General features: G+C 43.9%; 1 protein-coding gene across 2 annotated transcripts; it reads right to left on the bottom strand.

The window, feature by feature from the left end:
• Positions 1-70: 70 nt before the first annotated feature.
• tasora (transcription activation suppressor a) lies at positions 71-18,200 on the bottom strand. Of its 2 annotated transcripts, none has more exons than XM_078798764.1 (28): positions 17,807-18,200; positions 15,611-15,756; positions 15,335-15,427; positions 15,159-15,231; positions 14,203-14,294; positions 13,959-14,087; positions 13,720-13,850; positions 13,078-13,109; positions 12,895-13,000; positions 11,563-11,666; positions 11,369-11,472; positions 10,350-10,422; positions 9,951-10,025; positions 9,658-9,845; positions 9,332-9,571; positions 9,060-9,252; positions 8,812-8,940; positions 7,442-7,596; positions 7,187-7,340; positions 6,661-7,041; positions 5,414-6,573; positions 5,151-5,273; positions 4,894-5,053; positions 4,713-4,821; positions 4,200-4,378; positions 3,976-4,122; positions 2,329-2,785; positions 71-1,198 (listed from the first exon to the last, which is right to left on the bottom strand). In XM_078798764.1, exons 1-28 carry the CDS (start codon positions 18,057-18,059, stop codon positions 814-816), a joined length of 5,571 nt encoding a protein of 1,856 aa, XP_078654890.1. In that variant the 5' UTR covers positions 18,060-18,200; the 3' UTR covers positions 71-813. The 2 variants fall into 2 exon arrangements, with proteins under 2 accessions (XP_078654890.1, XP_057910663.2); XM_058054680.2 differs by having other exon boundaries at positions 8,812-8,934.
• Positions 18,201-19,442: the final 1,242 nt, after the last annotated feature.

Here is a 19,442-nt window from a genome sequence, read left to right as displayed (position 1 = left end):
TGCTATTGCCAAATGCCAAATTAAGAAAACTGATATTAAAAAAATGCTTTCACTGTACAGAAAGTATTTTTTAGTAAACTACAAAATAACTTCTTTACTCAGTCACGTTTTAATAAGAATAAAAAAAACATTAAAAAAAACCCAAAAATGATATTTAAGTTAAAATCGATAACAGACTCAAATAACTTCCAAGGAAACAAACAAACATTTTTTACAACACGCAAGCGGGCATCCTCTGGAAGACGGAACGCCTCACGAAAAAGTATGTGTCGCCTTTAGTCAAGTTAGCAACGAAATATTAACAGGACCAAAGTGGCTGCGAAAAAAACGAATCTTAAGAACGTCAAGAGCCCACAGACCCGTCGAGGCAGTGGTGCATTCAAGAACTTGAACTTGAAGCTGCATAGAGCCACAAAGTAGTCACTTTGTTACATTTAAAAGAAGATCCGAATGGACGGGAGAGATCTTCTTTAGCACCTGAGCTGCACCCCCACCGTGCCCCCCCCCCCCCGGAGGCAAACCTGGAGAACACAGCCATTTTGCACACTGGGCTTTGTGTGAGAGGGACTAAAGTAAAGCTCCTTCTCTTCCTGTGTCTGGTTAGGTCATAAAAGCTTCTTCTTCGTTTCTTATGAGGTAATCTATCAGAAACTGCCTTCAAAGTCAATTATAAAAACTAATATATTGGCTGGCTCGTTAGAGGAATGCTCCAATGTTCTTGTTCATTTTAAGAAGTGCTGTGGTCCGATGCTGGATTCAGGAGATCTTGTGGAGAAGAAGTCACTTCAGGAGGTCTGCAATAAATCCAGCATCCTACATCCCATTGAAGCCTCTGCCGCCTCCGCCTCCTCCTCCTCGGTGCCACCCCCAGTTCCGGCTATGACCCTGTCTGGCAGGGTAGCGGTACCCCCCTGGTAGTCCACCAAAGTCTGTGCCGGTCTGCTGTCTCTGACAGCGCCACATTCCCCCCAAAGAACCCTCGAATGATGGCGGCAATCGCAGGTCCAAGTGGGAAGGGAGGATGTGAGGGTGGTGGTGCTGCTCGGAACTCCACTGCCGCTGGCGGTAAGGGGGCGCTTGTGAATGGGACGGAGTCTGGCAGCGATGCGGCGGAGGGTGACGGGGGCCTGGGTTGATCTTCTGCGGGTGCTGTGTTACCATGGTGACGCTTGATGTCGTCTTGGTGCTGGATGCGTCTCTGAGAAAGTTCACAAGTAAAAAAAAATGTGCTTATATGTAGTACATACTTACAGGAAATACACCACGCGGTACGCTTTTTCCTCACGAGGGTCGCGGGGGTGCTGGAGCCTATCCCAGCTGTCTTTGGGCGAGAGGCGGGGTACAACCTGGACTGGTCGCCAGCCAATCACAGGGCACATATAGACAAACAACCATTCACACTCACATTCATACCTATGGACAATTTGGAGTCGCCAATTAACCTAGCATGTTTTTGGAATGTGGGAGGAAACCGGAGTACCCGGAGAAAACCCACGCATGCACGGGGAGAACATGCAAACTCCGCACAGAGATTGCCGAGGGTGGAATTGAACCCTGGTGTCCTAGCTGTGAGGTCTGCACGATAACCGCTAGATCACCACGCAGCCAAAAGACAAAACAAAAAAGCCAAAAACGTACCACTTCCACACGCAATAGGAGGATAACTTCTTTTCACTCTATCATGTTGGACATGCTGGAGCCTATCCCAGCTGTATTCGGGCGAGAGGCGGGGTACACCCTGGACTGGTCGCCAGCCAATCACAGGGCACATATAGACAAACAACCATTCACACTCACATTCATACCTATGGACAATTTGGAGTCACCAATTAACCTAGCATGTTTTTTTTTTGTGGAATGTGGGAGGAAACCGGAGTACCCGGAGAAAACCCACGCATGCACGGGGAGAACATGCAAACTCCACACAGGGTGGAATTGAACCCTGGTCTCCTAGCTGTGAGGTCTGCGCGCTAACCACTAGACCGCCGTGCAGCCCCCGGCTCAGCTTCACACTTCAAAATAATACAGGCAGCTAGCTAGCTAGCTACAGTAAAGGACTGGCAAGGACTTCTATCCAAGAGGAGACTGAGGGCAGTGCTGCATCAAAGTGGAGACTATGGAGTACAATACTGAAGCAATCCACGGTAAGGTGATGTATGCATGTGTTACCACGATGAATATACTTAAAATATTACAATACAATACAATACAAAAATTTGCATTATTATATGGCGGTACTACAAAAAGTACCTTGCTTTTACCAATGATTACCGCGTATTGACCGTGCAGTGGAAAAGGGGAATTAAAAATGTGATCGAGTTTACTGACCTCAACGTGTCGCCCTCGACAGGACAGGAGTCCAAACTGGAGACGACGTCCGTGGAAATGCGTCCACACTGATCCGGTTTTTCTTCGGTTGCGTCCTCGCCGGAGTCTGCAGCTGTGTTCTGACCGGACGTCAGCGTAGACGAGCAGAACTCGGCGGAGTCGTCGCTTTTCCAGAGAGCTTGCTTTTTTGCCGGCACTCCCGCAGGCGACCCCCCCGTGTCGGCCTCGGCGTCCATGCACTCCTGCTGCCTCTTGGCACGCAGATGTGAGATGGCCATCTGTAACATGTGCAGATCTTTGTCCGAGTGCCGGGCCTCGCCGTCCTGGAAGGAGGCCTCCGGGACCAGCTGGTCCGGCGTGTGAGAGACGCCGGAATCGGGCTGTTGGCTGACACGTCCGGTCGGATCGCCGGCGTTCACGTTGTCATCGTGGTCACGAGGCAGCTGCCCCAAGGTACCTGAAGACAGAGAAGAATCATTCACGTTTTTCAATTCATTTACATCAATAGTGTTTGGAGGACAAGACATACTGAGTATAATGACAATGGGTGGATGAATGGACATAATAGGAAAAAACGAGCTCCAAACTAACTATCTTGTTGTTATAAAAAACAAAATGGTAAATGTTAAGTCCAAGGACGAGGAGCTCGGCGTATAATTGGAACTGACGAGGGTTGTCAACCCTTCGTGACATCAACTGTTGGCATTTGAAACGCATTTATCGGCATATGTAGACCAGGCTGCACGGCGGTCGAGTGGTTAGCGCGCAGACCTCACAGCTAGGAAACCTGAGCTCAATCCCACCCTCTGCCATCTCTGTGTGGAGTTTGCATGTTCTCCCTGTGCATGCGTGGGTTTTCTCCGGGTACTTCGGTTTCCTCCAACATTCCAAAAACATGCTAGGTTAATTGGCGACTAGCTAGCTCACTGAACGGAACTGCGGTTGATGTTAATAGTGGCAACAACACGACCAAGACTGGATGGCACTTCCTTTCTGTATCCACTGCTGGATGTTGTGTGTGGGACTACATGACCTTGGATTCAGCTAACTTCGGGCGAGAGGTGGGGTACCACTTCCACACGCAATAGGAGGAGAACTTCTTTTCACTCTATCATGTTGGACATGCTGGAGCCTATCCCAGCTGTCTTCGGGCGAGAGGCGGGGTACACCCTGGACTGGTGGCCAGCCAATCACAGGGCACATATAGTCAAACAACCATTCACACTCACATTCATACCTATGGACAATTTGGAGTCGCTAATTAACCTAGCATATTTTTGGAATGTGGGAGGAAACCGGAGTACCCGGAGAAAACCCACACATGCACGGGGAGAACATGCAAACTCCAGACGGTGATGCACAAGTGGAGAATCGAACCCAGGTCTTCCTGATCTCCTGACTGTGTGGCCTACATGCCAACCACTTGTTAACCGTGCGGCCATTTTTGTATGCTACCACACATGGCAGTCTGACCCTGGTACAGATGGTTTCTATTGACATTATTTGTAAAAAATGTTCAAACTTTGAAGTTAGAGTAGACTGACTGGAACTTCACAAAAAAAATAAAATACTACAAAGCATACTGCGTTATTATCATACAAGTTTAATTGTACATGTAAGTCATGTATGTGTTTTTCGGTCACTAACCTTTGGATGACTGCTGGTCCTCTTTGATCGGCTGTTTGTCCACATCGTCATGGTGACCGAGCAGCGCACTAAAGTTGCCCAGCAACTCCGCCACACCAGCTGCTATGATCCCACTTTTGGAATACTTCATGAAGTCCAAGCAATGCACTGAGAAGAAGAGAGAAAAAGGAACGTCACCGCCTGAGTCAACGCTCGAGCGCTTCTTCAGGTTTGGAGCTTATTACCAGTCAGGAAGATGGTGTGTCGGAAGCGAGTGTTTTGGGCTTGATGTCTTATCAGGCAGTCCAGGTCGGGTGACTGCTGGTTCATCTGGTCGCAGTGATGAGGCGGAAGGAACTCCACAATCTGTTGCTTCTGGTAGCTTATAAGGATGTCCAATAAGCTGGCGGCGTCTCGCCTGAACCTGGGAAGTAAACAAACGTAAACGTAAAAATGTATTTTTCAAAGCCACACACTCCGGGCTGCACGACGGTCGTGTGGTTAGCGTGCAGACCTCACAGCTAGGAGACCAGGGTTCAATTCCACCCTCGGCCATCTCTGTGTGGAGTTTGCATGTTCTCCCCGTGCATGCGTGGGTTTTCTCCGGGTACTCCGGTTTCCTCCCACATTCCAAAAACATGCTAGGTTAATTAGCGACTCCAAATTGTCCATAGGTATGAATGTGAGTGTGAATGGTTGTTTGTCTATATGTGCCCTGTGATTGGTTGGCGACCAGTCCAGGGTGTACCAATAAGTACCTGGCTTGCTCTTTCAGTTTCTTGAGGGGTTTGCTATGAATCATCCATCTCCAGACATTTTCCGGAGAATTCCGCTGATCCAGGAGCGTCAGCAGTGCAGCCAGTTGATCTGCAGAACATCACCGATCAACACATCAACAATCCTTTGTGGAACAAAAAGCTGTCTGATGATGTGACCTACTCGGAGGGACGAGGTCCGGGTTGAGGATGAGGTCCTCGGGGATGACGCAACCGCCGCACACGAAGAGCTCCTCGTATGTATTGTTCCTCATGTCATCCACGGTGTTGACTCCCAAAAAGGCCACCGACTGGTGCTGTTTGAGCGAGACCAGGCCTGGGATCTGACGAGGAGACATATCAGGAATGACATATCAGCAAATACATTGTAATAGTGCAGTGGTGTAAATATATAATATATATATATGATATAATTAGTACCTGGTGTATATGCTCCTCTATGTCTTTGTTCAGAATGACCACCAGAAGTTTGCAGTCTGAGACTTCCTGTTTCAGGAAGGCAACAGGATTCTGCTCCATGTGACCCTGCTCCGAGAGGTATTCCTACAACAAGAACACACGTACGAATGAAAATTCCCACGCAAGTTAGGTTCACTCGAAAGTAGCAAGCTGGCGGTGTCACTATGATTAATTAATTCATTAATTAATCAGTACAGTTCACATAAATTCAGTCATGGCATTACCTTGATGTCTTGGCTCAGCTGGTCGTCAGGCTGGCTGCTGTGGACGTAAAACTGCAGCGTGGAGCTCCTCTGGACATCCTTGATGATCTCGCATAGGTTGTTCAACAGCTCGGGCTTCAGCTGCCTGATCACGGAGCTGAGAGCTGACGCCTGGTGAAGGGTTTCCGAGCTGGAGTCCTGCCTGCCAACTTGCGGAGGAGGCTCCAGTGAGGACGTCGAGACGCTGATCAACTGAGTGCTAGGAGGTACAGAAAGGTCGACGTGTGAAGTGGATGTGGTCTGAGGGGGTCTATGAGCGTGGGGGGCGGCCACCGAAGAAGAGGTAGTTTCAGCTGCAGAGAAGTCGCCAGGTGGGGGACTTCGGTTTGGCGGATCAGAAAACTGTCCGCCGGGCGTTTCTGCTGACCGAACCTCGCTTTCTTTGGACAACGTTGTTCTTTGAGTGTCGAGAGCGTGGACGTTATGGGGTGTCGGTTCCCCTGACGCCGTCACGTCCTCGTCCCCTCGGGTATTAGCTGCTCTGATACTCGAGACGAAGGCGCTCACCGTGCTTGCCAGAGCAGCCTCGGGTTCAGTTCCTTCGTTGTTATAGTCTCTTAACATGCTGCTGATGCCGTCCTGGAGTGAGCTCACGTAGCGCTGGACCGGGGGGGAAGGGTGGTACAGGGACACGTACTGTGAAAAGGGGGCCACAACGATGAACGGGAGGGTGTTCTGGGTTGGGGTTGGAGGTGCGCTGGAAGTCTGAGGAAGGCTGCATTGAATGCTCTCCGTCTGAAGGAGGAGCTGCAAGTCGGAGCAGAAATGGAGGAGATGTTTGTCAAAGATTTTGTTGATGGCTTCGAGCGAACGGGCAAACGGCGAGGAGATGGGCGGGCCTTGCGTCATCGCACGTTCGCTGTTCATGTGCCCCCCTGGTGGACTTTCAGTCAAGTCAACCACATCCATTATGTCTTCCTTTTGTAGTTTAACATCCAGATGTGATTGTTTGCCCTCCGTGGAGAGGTGTACCTCCTTAACTTCTCCTATTTCTTCTCCTGTGTTGTGCTCCCGTCGCTCTGTGGGGCTCGTCAGGCTCTCGAATGATGGCGGAATCGATGGTTTAATGGACGAGATGTCCATCTCTTCTTTGCTCTTGTGTTCTGTGGTCTTGGAGCTTCCTGCAGTGGGTGAAAAGACATTAATTTGACATGTGGTGGTTCATTCTTCTCACATCTATCTACCATGCACTCTACAAGGTTACAAACCTGCACACTCCCTGGGGGGGGCGGAAGCAAACCGCTGCTCTTCTGTATTATTTTGACCGTTGAGCTTCAGTGGCGACCAACTCAGAGGAGGCAGGGGGAGGGAACTGATGCGATGTGACACGCCCCCGGCAGGGGAGTCGAAGCGGGAGGGTTCCTCTGTTGGGCGCCTCGAGGGAGAGAGTGGGTGATGGGGTTCGAGGCACAAGGGAGGGCTGGGCTCGGGGGAGGGAGGTGGGATGCATTCAGGTGAGGGGCTCCGAGCAGGCCCGAACCCAGGACATGGGGTGTGGTTGTCTGGCTGGTTGTCCATGGCGACGTGGTGAAAGCGGGGGTCATCGGGGAGGTTTCTTTCCCTACGGGTGTATCTCTCCGAACAGAGGCCTGCAGACATGATTTCTTATATTCATTTTTTTATTTTATTTTTATAGAAAAGAAGAGCATGAGGTACACAAATGCAGCACATATTTTATTATATATTGTATTAAGAATCGCCAAATGTGTGCGTGCGTAAATAAGCAAGACTAACCCGTAATGGGGGTGAGCACCCACGGGATCTCCCACTCATCCTCATCATCCTCATACCCTCCTGTACTCTTTCCCAAAACTCCTCCTCCGTGGTGATAAGTGTCCCCGCTGGGACTGAATCCCTCCAGACTGCTCACACTGCCTGCTGTCTGATCCTGCACACACACAAAGACACACAATTTAACTCATTTTTAACTCTCTCATTGCGGCTTTAAAAAGGCCTGGCATCATTTGGGACGAGCGTGCTCTCTCAGACCTCCAGATCGTCCTGCTTCCTCAGGTCGATGTCACAGTTGGTCGGTAGTCCCAGCTTGGCGGCCAGCCTGTCAAAGGGAGACGACTCTCCCTGCATCTCCTCCAGACCGCCAGTGTGAACTCTAGTAGCCACTCCCCTGGCAGCGTGCTTGAGACCTGTCAGAAATCACACATACACACACTATAACTATAAGACGCACTTTTTTTCATAGGTTGGCTGTTCCTGCGACTTATACTCCAGAGCGACTTATAAATGGAAAAAAAGTGTTTATGTTACATAAAGACTGGACACCTTTTCTGTTCATGTTTATTTTTTGTGTAGCTGAATAAGCATTGTGTTAGCATATCTTACACCTATTCAGCCTGTTCTCTATTCTTTTATTGTTAGAACTTGCCTTCCAAGAGGACGTAATGTCTGTTTTGGTCAAATAGTTAAAATAAATTACCTGCAAAAAATGCCACTTATACTCCAGTGCGACTTATGTATGTTTTTTTCTACATAATTATGCATTACTGGCATAGAAAATATGTTAAAATAAAACACATACAAAAAAAAATTACAAAAACACATAGAAAATCCAGAAAATACGGTTTAAAAAATACATTAAAAAAAATACAAAAATACATAGAAAATCCAAAAAATACGGTTTAAAAAATACATTAAAAAAACACAAAAAACATAGAAAATCCAGAAAATACGGTTTACGGTCAAGTAGTTTGTAAAATAAATTACCAGCAAAAAATGCGACTTATAGTCCAGTGCGACGTATGTATGTTTTTTTCTACACAATTATGCATTTCTGGCATAGAAAATATGTTAAAATAAAATACATAAAAAAATACAAAAATACATAGAAAATCCGGTTTTAAAAAATACATAAAAAAAAAAAACACAAAAAACATAGAAAATCCAGAAAATACGGTTTACGGTCAAGTAGTTTGGAAAATAAATTACCAGCAAAAAAAGCGACTTATACTCCAGTGCGACTTATGTATGTTTTTTTTCTACATAATTATGCATTTCTGGCATAGAAAATATGTTAAAATAAAATACATACAAAAAAATACATACAAAAAAAATACAAAAATACATAGAAAATCCAGAAAATACGTTTTTTAAAAATGCATTAAAAATACATAGAAAATCCAGAAAATACGGTTTACGGTCAAGTAGTTTGGAAAATAAATTACCCGCAAAAAATGCGACTTATGTATGTTTTTTTCAGGCCCTGTGGGACTTATACTCCGGAGTGACTTATAGCCCAGAAAATACGGTAAGTGTGAACTTTACCTCAGGAAATGAAGCAACAAAGACCACTCGGCCCCTAATAGAAGAATGAAGTTGAAGAGTTAATCTTGTTCTCCACTCACCTGTCAGCAGCTTGCGAAGTCTGGCGGCGAGCTCTGATCCGTCATCCTGCAAATCCACGCCCATCAGCCCCAGCGACTGGATGACATACGGGAGAGAGCCCGGGGGTGGCGACGCTTGACCAACTTCTCCTGCAAGGCAAAGACAACAAAGAAATGAATTCACCTTAGATTGTTATGATTGACTTTGCAGATCATATTTCCGCATCCATCCACTGTTGGCACTGTGCCACTCTGTGGCATCACCTCACCTGGAACCTTGTCCCATCCTGACCGCTCCTGCAACGCCCTCAAATATGCAAGCGTCCGCTCTGCTATTTTCTGCTCCGTTCTCCTTTTTCTTGCTGGACTTTTCAACTCGCCAACTTTTCCTCCTTCTTCCCGCCTCACTTCATTCTCGGCATTCCTCTTGCAGGTCAAAACCATGTCCATCAGCTGCTGCATCTGAGGGTCCAAAAGTGACATTAATATATAAATATGAAGGATTTTACAAAATAGATTATGTTGAAATCAGCATTTTCACCTTGGGAGGTTTGCTGCCAGCCACATCTTGTTTGGCCCTCGCCTTCTGTAGCGTCATGTGGGCACAATGCATCTCCACCATCTTCCTCGCCCGGCCAACAGACAGCTGGTAGCAGTTAGGGCTGTGCAGGTAGGAGCGCATGCATCCCTCAACGTTGAGCTGGTGTTGTTTGGGAACAGGAAACGGCGTTGTCCTCTTGTCCTCGTTTACGTCGTACGTACCCATGGAGTGCAGGCGCACCTGGAGTGCACAGATGGAAGGATCAGATGTAAGAAGTGAAGACAGTCTACATGACATGCGCTCTTTTGGGGTTTTTTTAAGTGTACCTTCCCCTCCTTCTGGCCGATCAAGTATTCCTGAGCATGCTGTTCCACGCCTGCTGAGAGCTCCACAGTAGGATTGGCACGGGCCTTGATGAGGGCATGATGCAGGGCCGGGATGAAGTGCTTCAGACCTGGCATCACCTTGTCACCAGGTGAACATGGAACATCAAAGGAGGACGCATTGCTGGATGCTAAAAAAAACAACAAAAACATCCATTGTATTTACTGTTGTCATTATTTAATATAAAAAAATGATTAAAGCAAAGAAAATATGTAAATGTCCTAGTGTTACTCACTGGATTTGGCAACATCTCTGCTTTCGGGGAAGACAAACAAGGCCTGAAGACACCTCTTCCAACCCTCTTCTCTCTCTAAACACACAAGCATATTGGTTTAAAATGAAAAAAAAAAAAACAAAAAACAAAAAAACCTTAAACTATATTAGGAAAGCAGGAAGTGAACAAATGTAAGAGTTACTGATTGTAAAAGTACCAGATGGAGGGGTAGGATTTAATAAGCTTTGCTTCTTCCTACTCCTTTTGGACATGTGGAACTGTGAACTGATTATGTGATGCATTCAATTGTAATCTGATTGCATGTTCAAATGAAATTAAACCATTACCATTACATTAAAACAGACAGAAAAAACATGTTAGTGCTCTATTCTTCATTCACCACCATTTCCCATTTCCTACCAGGGGGTGTGGCCATCTGGACACTGGACAGCAAGAAGAGGAAGCCTCGCTCGGTCAGCGGGGTCACAAGAACCTGATTGGACCGAGGATACACCATTGATCACTTTACACGTCCTTATTTTAGTAAATACACACAAACAACAACATGGCATGTAGGGTTGGGTTGTTTGAATTTGAGCGATTCTCGATTGTTTTCAGAGGTAGGGTCATTAAAAATTAGCATGGTTGAAATGACGGTGCTAACCAAAGATCTTGAATGGAAATGTCTGAATGTCTTCATGTTTTGTTTTCATGATAAGACCTTTTTATGAATGACTTATAAAACGTATTCCTGCTTCAGTGTCGGCATAAGATTGCTGTGATTTATTGTTTTGCTAACCTGATTGGTTGAAAAAAACGTGTGAAAATTCCGGTGTAGTGCGTCATAAACCGTGAATCTGGAGGTGAGTGGTGCACAAGCGGGCGGCACGGTGGTCTAGTGGCTAGCGCGCAGACCTCACAGCTAGAAGACCAGGGTTCAATTCCACCCTCGGCCATCTCTGTGTGGAGTTTGCATGTTCTCCCCGTGCATGTGTGCGTTTTCTCCGGGTACTCCGGTTTTCTCCCACATTCCAAAAACATGCTAGGTTAATTGGCGACTCCAAATTGTCCATAGGTATGAATGTGAGTGTGAATGGTTGTTTGTCTATATGTGCCCTGTGATTGGCTGGCCACCAGTCCAGGGTGTACACCGCCTCTCGCCCAAAGACAGCTGGGATAGGCTCCAGCACCCCCCGCGAAAAAGCAGTAGAAAATGAATGAATGGTGCACAATCCTATTTTGTCACAATATCAGCCAACTAGCATGAACACAAAAGGGCTTCTTGCCACGTCTTCTTGTTTGGTGTTATGACGCCGGTGCCACCGAAATAGGCACCAAAAGTTAAAAATAATGAATGATTCCGTGAGAATCGGAATATCAGAACCGGTTCCAATGCCCAGCCCTAATGACCACTAAACATCGCAATCCAGGACACCCACCGATCTTTTGACTTCAAGCTCCTGCAGCAGTGTGGTGACGCCGCTTGTCGAGCGACTTCTGTCAACCGCCTCCAGCAGGCTGCAGTGGTAGCCGTGACTCACCACTACGTAACACACACACACAGTATCAAGATGGGTCAGAAAGGATCCGACATGAAATTGGTGCTGCACCCTTTGGTTGCACGCGGCTTCACCTTCTTTGCTGCTGCTGTAGAGATTGCAGGAGAAGAGCTGCGCTGAGAGGAGCTTTGTCACCTTGTCCAGCCTCATCAAGAAACGCATTTCCAGCCTCTCCGGTCTGAGGGAGACAAGTCATGTCGCATTTTAATGACAATAGTTTCTCAATAGTTTTAGGCCACCATTAAATGTACACAAGTACACACAATCTACACTGCAAAACCGCTGCTCAAGCTCTGCAACCATTCTGTCCAGTGGACAGTGATCAGTTATATCATAATTACATATAATTGTAATTATACAATTATACATATACATATATTATATTATATACATATATTATACATATAATTCTTCTTCTGATTATTACTACTACTACTACTAGTAGTAGGCTAGTATTAGCCTGCTTATTGGCTTGCTTATTAGCCTGCTTTTGCCCTATTATATAAAATTTGTCAGAGATTGTTTTGTAAAAAAAAAAAATCAATACATTTTTTTTTTTAAATCAATACAAAATATGTAATTATTTAGGGGGGCTTAAGAACATTTTAGAGGCGCTGGAGTCCCTTATTGGCTTGCTTATTAACATGCTTTTGCTCTATTATATGAAATTTGTCAGAGATTTTTTAGTAAAAAAATATTTAAAAAATCAATAAAAAAAATAAAAAATTAATAAAAATATCTAATTATTTAGGAGGGCTTAAGAACATTTTAGAGGCGCTGGAGTCCCTTATTGGCTTGCTTATTACACTGCTTTTGCTCTATTATATGACATTTGTCAGAGATTTTTTTGTAAAAAAATATTTTAAAAATCAATAAAAAAAATAATACAAAATCAATAAAAATATCTAATTATTTAGGGTGGCTTAAGAACATTTTAGAGGGGCTGGAGCCCCTTATTGGCTTGCTTACTAGCCTGCTTTTGCTCTATTATATAAAATTTGTCAGATATTTTTTTGTAAAAAATAAAAAAAAATCAATAAAAATTTAAAAAATCAATGCAAAATATGTAATTATTTAGGGGGGGCTTAAGAACATTTTAGAGGGGCTGGAGCCCCTTATTGGCTTGCTTATTAGCCTGCTTTTGCTCTATTATATAAAATTTGTCAGAGATTATTTAGTAAAAAAAAAAATCAATAAAAAAAAATCAATAAAAATATCTAATTATTTAGGGGGGGCTTAAGAACATTTTAGGGGGGAGAAGCCCCTTATTGGCTTGCTTATTAGCCTGCTTTTGACCTATTATATGAAATTTGTCAGAGTTTTTTTTTGTAAAAAAAAAAAAATCCCCCAAAAAAATCTATAAAAAATATAAAATTATTAAGGCCACTGGAGGGATGCGTACTCACAGTTTGTGGGGGAGGAAGGGCAGCGCGGTGGAACGGAGGGAGATCTGGAAGATGGTCTCGTCGCTGTGCACCAAATCGCCGCTCCACACAGTGAAGTGAGTTCCCTCTGAGAGACGAGACAAACGTCTTGTTGTCAAAAAAAAAAATCTAGTTTATGAATGGCCAACATTGCAGACTTGTCACCTTGACTCGCCTCCGCCGGTCGGCTGTTCTGCCTGTGCAAGAAACACACAACCGTGTCAATAAAACACTTCTCACTCTGATGAACCATGTTTCCAAATTGTGTATATTTTTTACAAGAGATGGCATTTTTTGAATTTCTTCCGCAAACGTATACAGTGGTACCTTGACATACGAGTCCCAACTAAAGAATGTTTTATTTTGTCAATGCAAGCTGTCTCTTGATTTCTAATTAATAATCTAGTTAATAGTGTGTGTAAAGCAGATCCAATAATGCCTGGCACACTGTAATTAGCAATATTATAGCTCACAATGTTAATTGGCTTCTGGCTGCCCTGTTGTGGCGACACAGCTTTTCTTGAATTGACAAATATCGCCACATTTTCACACAAGATCATGTGACACCCCCACTACTCACACATTGTACTGTTTTAGAAATGCACACACTGGAGGATCCCTAAAAACCCAGCAAAAAATATGTGATAAAGTGTAAAAAAAAAAAAAGTAAATAAAGTGTTGTGTTTTTCATGTACTGCATCTTTTAGTCTGGATACTTCACTGGTACATAATGGTGTTTATTAATCTATATGTTGACGAGCACATCCAATATAGTATATCAATCATTGTATTGATGGGGTGCTGTACCTGACGGGGGCCAAAGGAATGCTGGGAAGTAGAGAGACTTTTCCTTGAAACTGCATGGAGACCACGGCATAAGGGCAGACTTGGCGAGGTCGCTGTCGTAGTTCATCAAAAGCATACTCGTAAAAGTATTGCTGAAAATAAAAGATTCATAATGTCAACAACTTCACAACCTTCTGCCTTCTGATCGTCTCCAACAACAATGAGGTCGTTAAAGCGGTCGTTAAATGTTTATTGTTTACCTGTGTGAACTCAAAGGCGCGAAAGGAAGTGACGGATGTGACGTTGCTGGCGTTCTTGGGGAGGTGGCTGTCAAAGCGAGGCGTGGGATCCATCACCTTCTTCATGTCATAGATGCTCTTCACTTTGCCCTGAAAACACAACAACGCAACCATCAAAATGCAGGCTATGGCGTCCGTACACCTCTCATACCTTCAAGACGCCATGCGGTGTCACAATGGGTGACCAGGAGTTGGGACACTTTACCTTCATTACTTTGAAGATGAGGAGCTCGCCTTTGGCTCCCGGGGTGAGCGGATGTACTTGGAGCAGGTCTGAGTACCTGCACAAATACACTCCTAGACACACACACATGAATAAAGACTTACAGTAACATTACGGAAAAACTTACATAGAGAAACAGCATGTTTTAGAATGCCAGAATGGTAATTTTCTACCACTTATCCTCACAAGAGTCGCGGAGGTGCTGGAGCCTATCCCAGCTGTCTTCTACACCCTGGACTGGTGGCCAGCCAATCACAGGGCACATATAGACAAACAACCATTCACACTCACATTCATACCTATGGACAATTTGGAGTCGCTAATTAACCTAGCATGTTTTTGGAATGTGGGAGGAAACCGGAGTACCCGGAGAAAACCCACACATGCACAGGGAGAACATGCAAACTCCACACAGAGATGACCGAGGGTGGAACTGAACCGTGGTCTCCTAGCTGTGAGGTCTGCGCGGTAACCACTCGACCGCCATGCAGCCCAAAGACAAAACAAAAAAGCCAAAATCGTACCACTTCCACACGCAATAGGAGAAACTTCTTTTCACTCTATCATGTTGGACATGCTAGAGCCTATCCCAGCTGTCTTCAGGCGAGAGGCGGGGTACACCCTGGACTGGTTTGCCAGCCAATCACAGGGCACATATAGACAAACAACCATTCACACTCACATTCATACCTATGGACAATTTGGAGTCGGCAATTAACCTAGCATGTTTTTGGAATGTGGGAGGAAACCGGAGTACTTGGAGAAAACCCACGCATGCACGGCGAGAACATGCAAACTCCACACAGAGATAGCCGAGGGTGGAATTGAACTTGGGTCTCCTGCGCGCTAACCGCTCATCCGCCGTGCAGCCCACATTGCAGCATATAAAAAGTAAAGTCGTACACTAGCGTTCCCCCCAGCAGAGGTATCACTCCTACCTTTATTTGTGTCTCCCAGAAGAGAGAGCCAGGTGTGACCCACAGTCAGGCCTTTTTCACAGAGCCAGAGCACCTAAAATATAAATAATCATTTTTTTAAAAAAACTTTATTGCTCTTCTTCCTATGACAATTGATGCTATTTTAGCTTTTTTTTTTTTTACAAAACAAAGCTCACCTTTGCCTCTTCTGTCAAGAGGAAGCAGTAGCTCTCCTCTAGCTCTTTTTCGGTCCTCCCCTCAGCCTTCATCTCCCTCCTCTTCTCCACAAACTGACAAACAGCGTCATTCACAATTTTAAAATGAAGACAAACTAAAGAGAAAGATATGATTTTAAATAAAATACAAAAACAACCTCCATTTATTGACTTCCCGGAAGCCTTTTACACACATTTGCTCTACAAAAGACATCACATAGAGAAGAAAAGTGAAGAAAAGGAAAAAAAAAGGCACACCTCTTTCTCCAGCTGCTCACTGTGGACCAGGCGGGGACAGGTGTAGGTGAAGCAGCCACCGGATGCGCTATCGATGTAGCTGGAGGTCAGGATGCTCATGACATCATCGTACTCCCGCGACTCAGTGGAGATGTGCTTCAACAAGGCTGCAAGAATGACACGATGACATAAGACTCGCTTTATTTTTATTGTTATTTTATTGTTATTTACAGTCTCCAAGCAGAACAAAGTATACAAAGATTTTTTGACATGACGTCGTATGACATCCCCATCAGCAATGGAGTCCATCGACAGCCGAGCAATTTCGTTTTCGAGGAGGCATTTTCGCCATGCAACTGTATTAATCTTTACATATGTAACTCCAATAACTAACCGGAACTACATTTCTTATCAATGACATCCAATCAGAACTGGGCTCACTGGACCAAGTCACTGTTGATGGACTATACTGCTGATGGGGATCTCATACAACTATCCCTTTAACTTTGTGAAGTAGAATAGGATGTTAGACTTACATTATGTTGTTTATGTTCGGTGTCATCTATTTATTCTCCATATTATTATTAGAATAATAATGGATTGAGTAAGGAACTCAAACAATGCACAACGATGAGCCAATTCAAGAAACAATACAAGCAGTTGATGTTTGCTAAATACAAGGATGAAGAGTCTTGAACCAGTCATGATGTGCTATATATATCACTATATTGACACTTACTATGGTACCCATTATGGCATTGGATGCTCATATCACCTTGTACTTCGGTACGTGACAAAAAATAAAATAAAAAAATAAATAAAAAACAAAAAAAACTATATTAGGAAAGCAGGAAGTGAACAAATGTAACAGTTACTGATTGTAAAAGTACCAAATGGAGGGGTAGGATTTAATAAGCTTTGCTTCTTCCTACTCCTTTTGGACATGTGGAACTGTGAACTGATTATGTGATGCATTCAATTGTAACCCGATGCATGTTCAAATGAAATTTAAACCATTACCATATTATTATTATTATCTTCTTTTGTCTCTGGTATTATACAGGAGCCCGGTAACTACTGCTGTGTTTTTGTGCAATGACAATAAAGGAAGTCTATCTATCGATAAATCACAAATGTGAAAAATTAGCAGCAATTCATGTTTTTGCACAATGAAATTAATGTTTAAAAAAAATAATATATATCGCATTAGTAGCGTTTTTTCCTGGGAGTCAAAGCAGTGTTTAAAGGTTAATGGTTTTCGTCAACAACCCTTTATCCCCGGACTAAAAACAGGACCAATATTAATCAAAACAAAGAAGTCATATTATTATATCATCAATAGAAACTGTGTCATATCCTTTTTGACAGACACACACTCTCACATAACACACACACAGATAAACTATGGATAAATAGCGGGAGAAGAGACAAAACACACAATAGATGCATTGTTCTCACTTGTAACTTTTAAATGTTGCCCCTTTGTTACCAACCTGGAGTGTTCACAACACTATGCTCATGCTGGGAAATTGGATGCTTACTATTGTTATGATATTTTCAGCATGGGATTGTTTACTTTTTCAGCATTTAGTGCATTTTCATTGCATCCATGTAGCATATAGTGTTATATATTTAATACAATGTTTTGCTTGGGCACATTATTGCCACTTTGTTTCTTATTATTGATTGGACTGAAGGCTGAGATTTCTGTTTTTTTTGTTAATACAATTTATTCAAACTAAAATATGCTCATTCGCAAATCTTTTTTTTGGTCTGTATCTAAATATAAATACATTTGATATGATATTCTGTTAGTCTTTTGATGTTATTTTGCCAGTGCCTTACATGTACACACGTAGCGGCAGCGACAAGGGAGGAGTTTCCGCTGCCTTGGTAACATAAACAATAAAGTTGACATGAAGATCATTCATAATATTAATTCACCAACCGGAATTATTAAAGTCATTTTAGCATCAAATAAATGTTATCCGGATATGAAACCCCCAACAGGCTAATCGTCGCTAACTTGCACGCTAGCTAACAGCTATTTGGGTGGTATGTTTTTCTGTTTAAGTATTTTAATTTGTGGAATAATTTAAATAAAAACAAAACTATATAACACAATAAAACTATATAACAATAGTAATCAATGTGAAGAGTTAATGTCGGACTTGTAAAGCCAACAAAGTTCGAACAAGGAAGTGTCTTTTAACTCACCTTTATTCTCCTTGGACTTCCGGGGGATGTGAAACTTGCCTGGTTCCATGGGCATGTGTCGTTGGTGGACGACTTGAGACATGGAGTTGCTCCTCTGCGTCCTCCGAGCCCGTGGCCCTCCGGGTGTCTCCCTGGTCTCCCTGGTGGGATGGACCACATTCAGCTCGCCATCTTGCAGGCTAACGTTAGCGCCAAACTCCGAGGACATCCTCCTGGGGGGACACGGCACCCTGCGCGCCACGTCGTATTCCATTACGGCAGCCTCCACGTCGAGGACACCTCTGCGATCCTGGCTAGCGTCCACAGCACCGCGACGTCGCCGCTGTTACCTTCTCGGAGGAGTGTTCCGAGACATACACCAATACACAACAGACGCCATGTTTGCACCCAACATGTTTTTCTTCGCGGATATTTAAGGGAAACCTTTCTATGGCTCGTTATGCGACTGCCATCTACTGGCCTGTTTAGTAATTACACAAATTATAAACTGACTCCATATCCAATTTAAATGTGAAATGTTTTATATATAACCGATAATCCTTACTATATTGCTATTTCATGCTAATTTTGCTATTTGTGACTGTATATTTCTGTGTAAAAATATGCTTGAATTCAAAAAAGAGACAGTTGACAACAAGGGAATATTTTATTGAGATTAATGAAAACCAGGTGGGCGGCACGGCGGACGAGTGGTTAGCGCGCAGACCTCACAGCTAGGAGACTAGGGTTCAATTCCACCCTCGGCCATCTCTGCGTGGAGTTTGCATGTTCTCCCCGTGCATGCGTGGGTTTTCTCCGGGTACTCCGGTTTCCTCCCACATTCCAAAAACATGCTAGGTTAATTAGCGACTCCAAATTGTCCATAGGTATGAATGTGAGTGTGAATGGTTGTTTGTCTATATGTGCTTTGTGCCCTGTGATTGGCTGGCGACCAGTCCAGGGTGACGCCCGAAGACAGCTGGGATAGGCTCCAGCACCCCCGCGACCCTCGTGAGGAAAAGCGGTAGAAAATGAATGAATGAATGAATGATGAAAACCATTAAGGCTTACTTATTCTGGCTTTATTCCCACATCCATATACACATCAATACGTTGTCCAGTAGTTACATACATACAGTAAATACACAAATTTTGTGCTGCATATTTCTGATTTGAGGAGTTTTGGTAAGTGAGGGATAATGCAGCAAAGCTACACGCTACAACTTGATTATTGTTTAATAGTATCTGTAGAGCCATAGGCATGTACTGCTTGCCTTTAGCAAAGTATACGACCAGTCCGAATATAAAAACAGAGGAAAAGTGAGGTATGACTTGTCATCATTGGTTCTATTTTAAATGCAACCATGTTTTTCTTTAATGATATTTTGTTTTATTCTATCATCTCCTCACAGCTAGCTGGCTTTGGTTAACATAAATAGTACATAACAACACAGCAGGCTGCAGCTGCTACACTTGGCATACTGAAGCACAGTACAAGACCATCAAAATAAAACACTGACATGGGGCCTCATTTATAAAAATGCTTGGAATCCTGACAAAGAATGCATGTCGTTTGCCGGAAATACAAAATGTGTATACGAACCAAAATATTTGATGATAAATGCAATTTGTGGTCCTCAAGTTATGCCCTTTGCAC

Source organism: Doryrhamphus excisus, linkage group LG18 (genome assembly GCF_037039965.1).
Source record: "Doryrhamphus excisus strain RoL-2023G ecotype Guam linkage group LG18, RoL_Dexc_Guam_v1.1, whole genome shotgun sequence".
In the NCBI taxonomy this organism is placed as follows: Eukaryota; Metazoa; Chordata; class Actinopteri; order Syngnathiformes; family Syngnathidae; genus Doryrhamphus; species Doryrhamphus excisus.
Note: the sequence above shows the minus strand (reverse complement) of the source record. Positions and strands in the feature narration are given on the sequence as shown.

Excerpts from the sequence above, each read along its gene's own strand:
- tasora (XM_078798764.1), bottom strand. The coding sequence starts at position 18,059 with ATGGAATACGACGTGGCGCGCAGGGTGCCGTGTCCCCCCAGGAGGATG. Across the intron at positions 13,110-13,719 it reads ATTCCTTTGGCCCCCGTCAG|GCAGAACAGCCGACCGGCGG; the intron begins GTACAGCACCCC and ends TTTCTTGCACAG. Across the intron at positions 7,042-7,186 it reads GGTGCTCACCCCCATTACGG|GCCTCTGTTCGGAGAGATAC; the intron begins GTTAGTCTTGCT and ends TCATGTCTGCAG.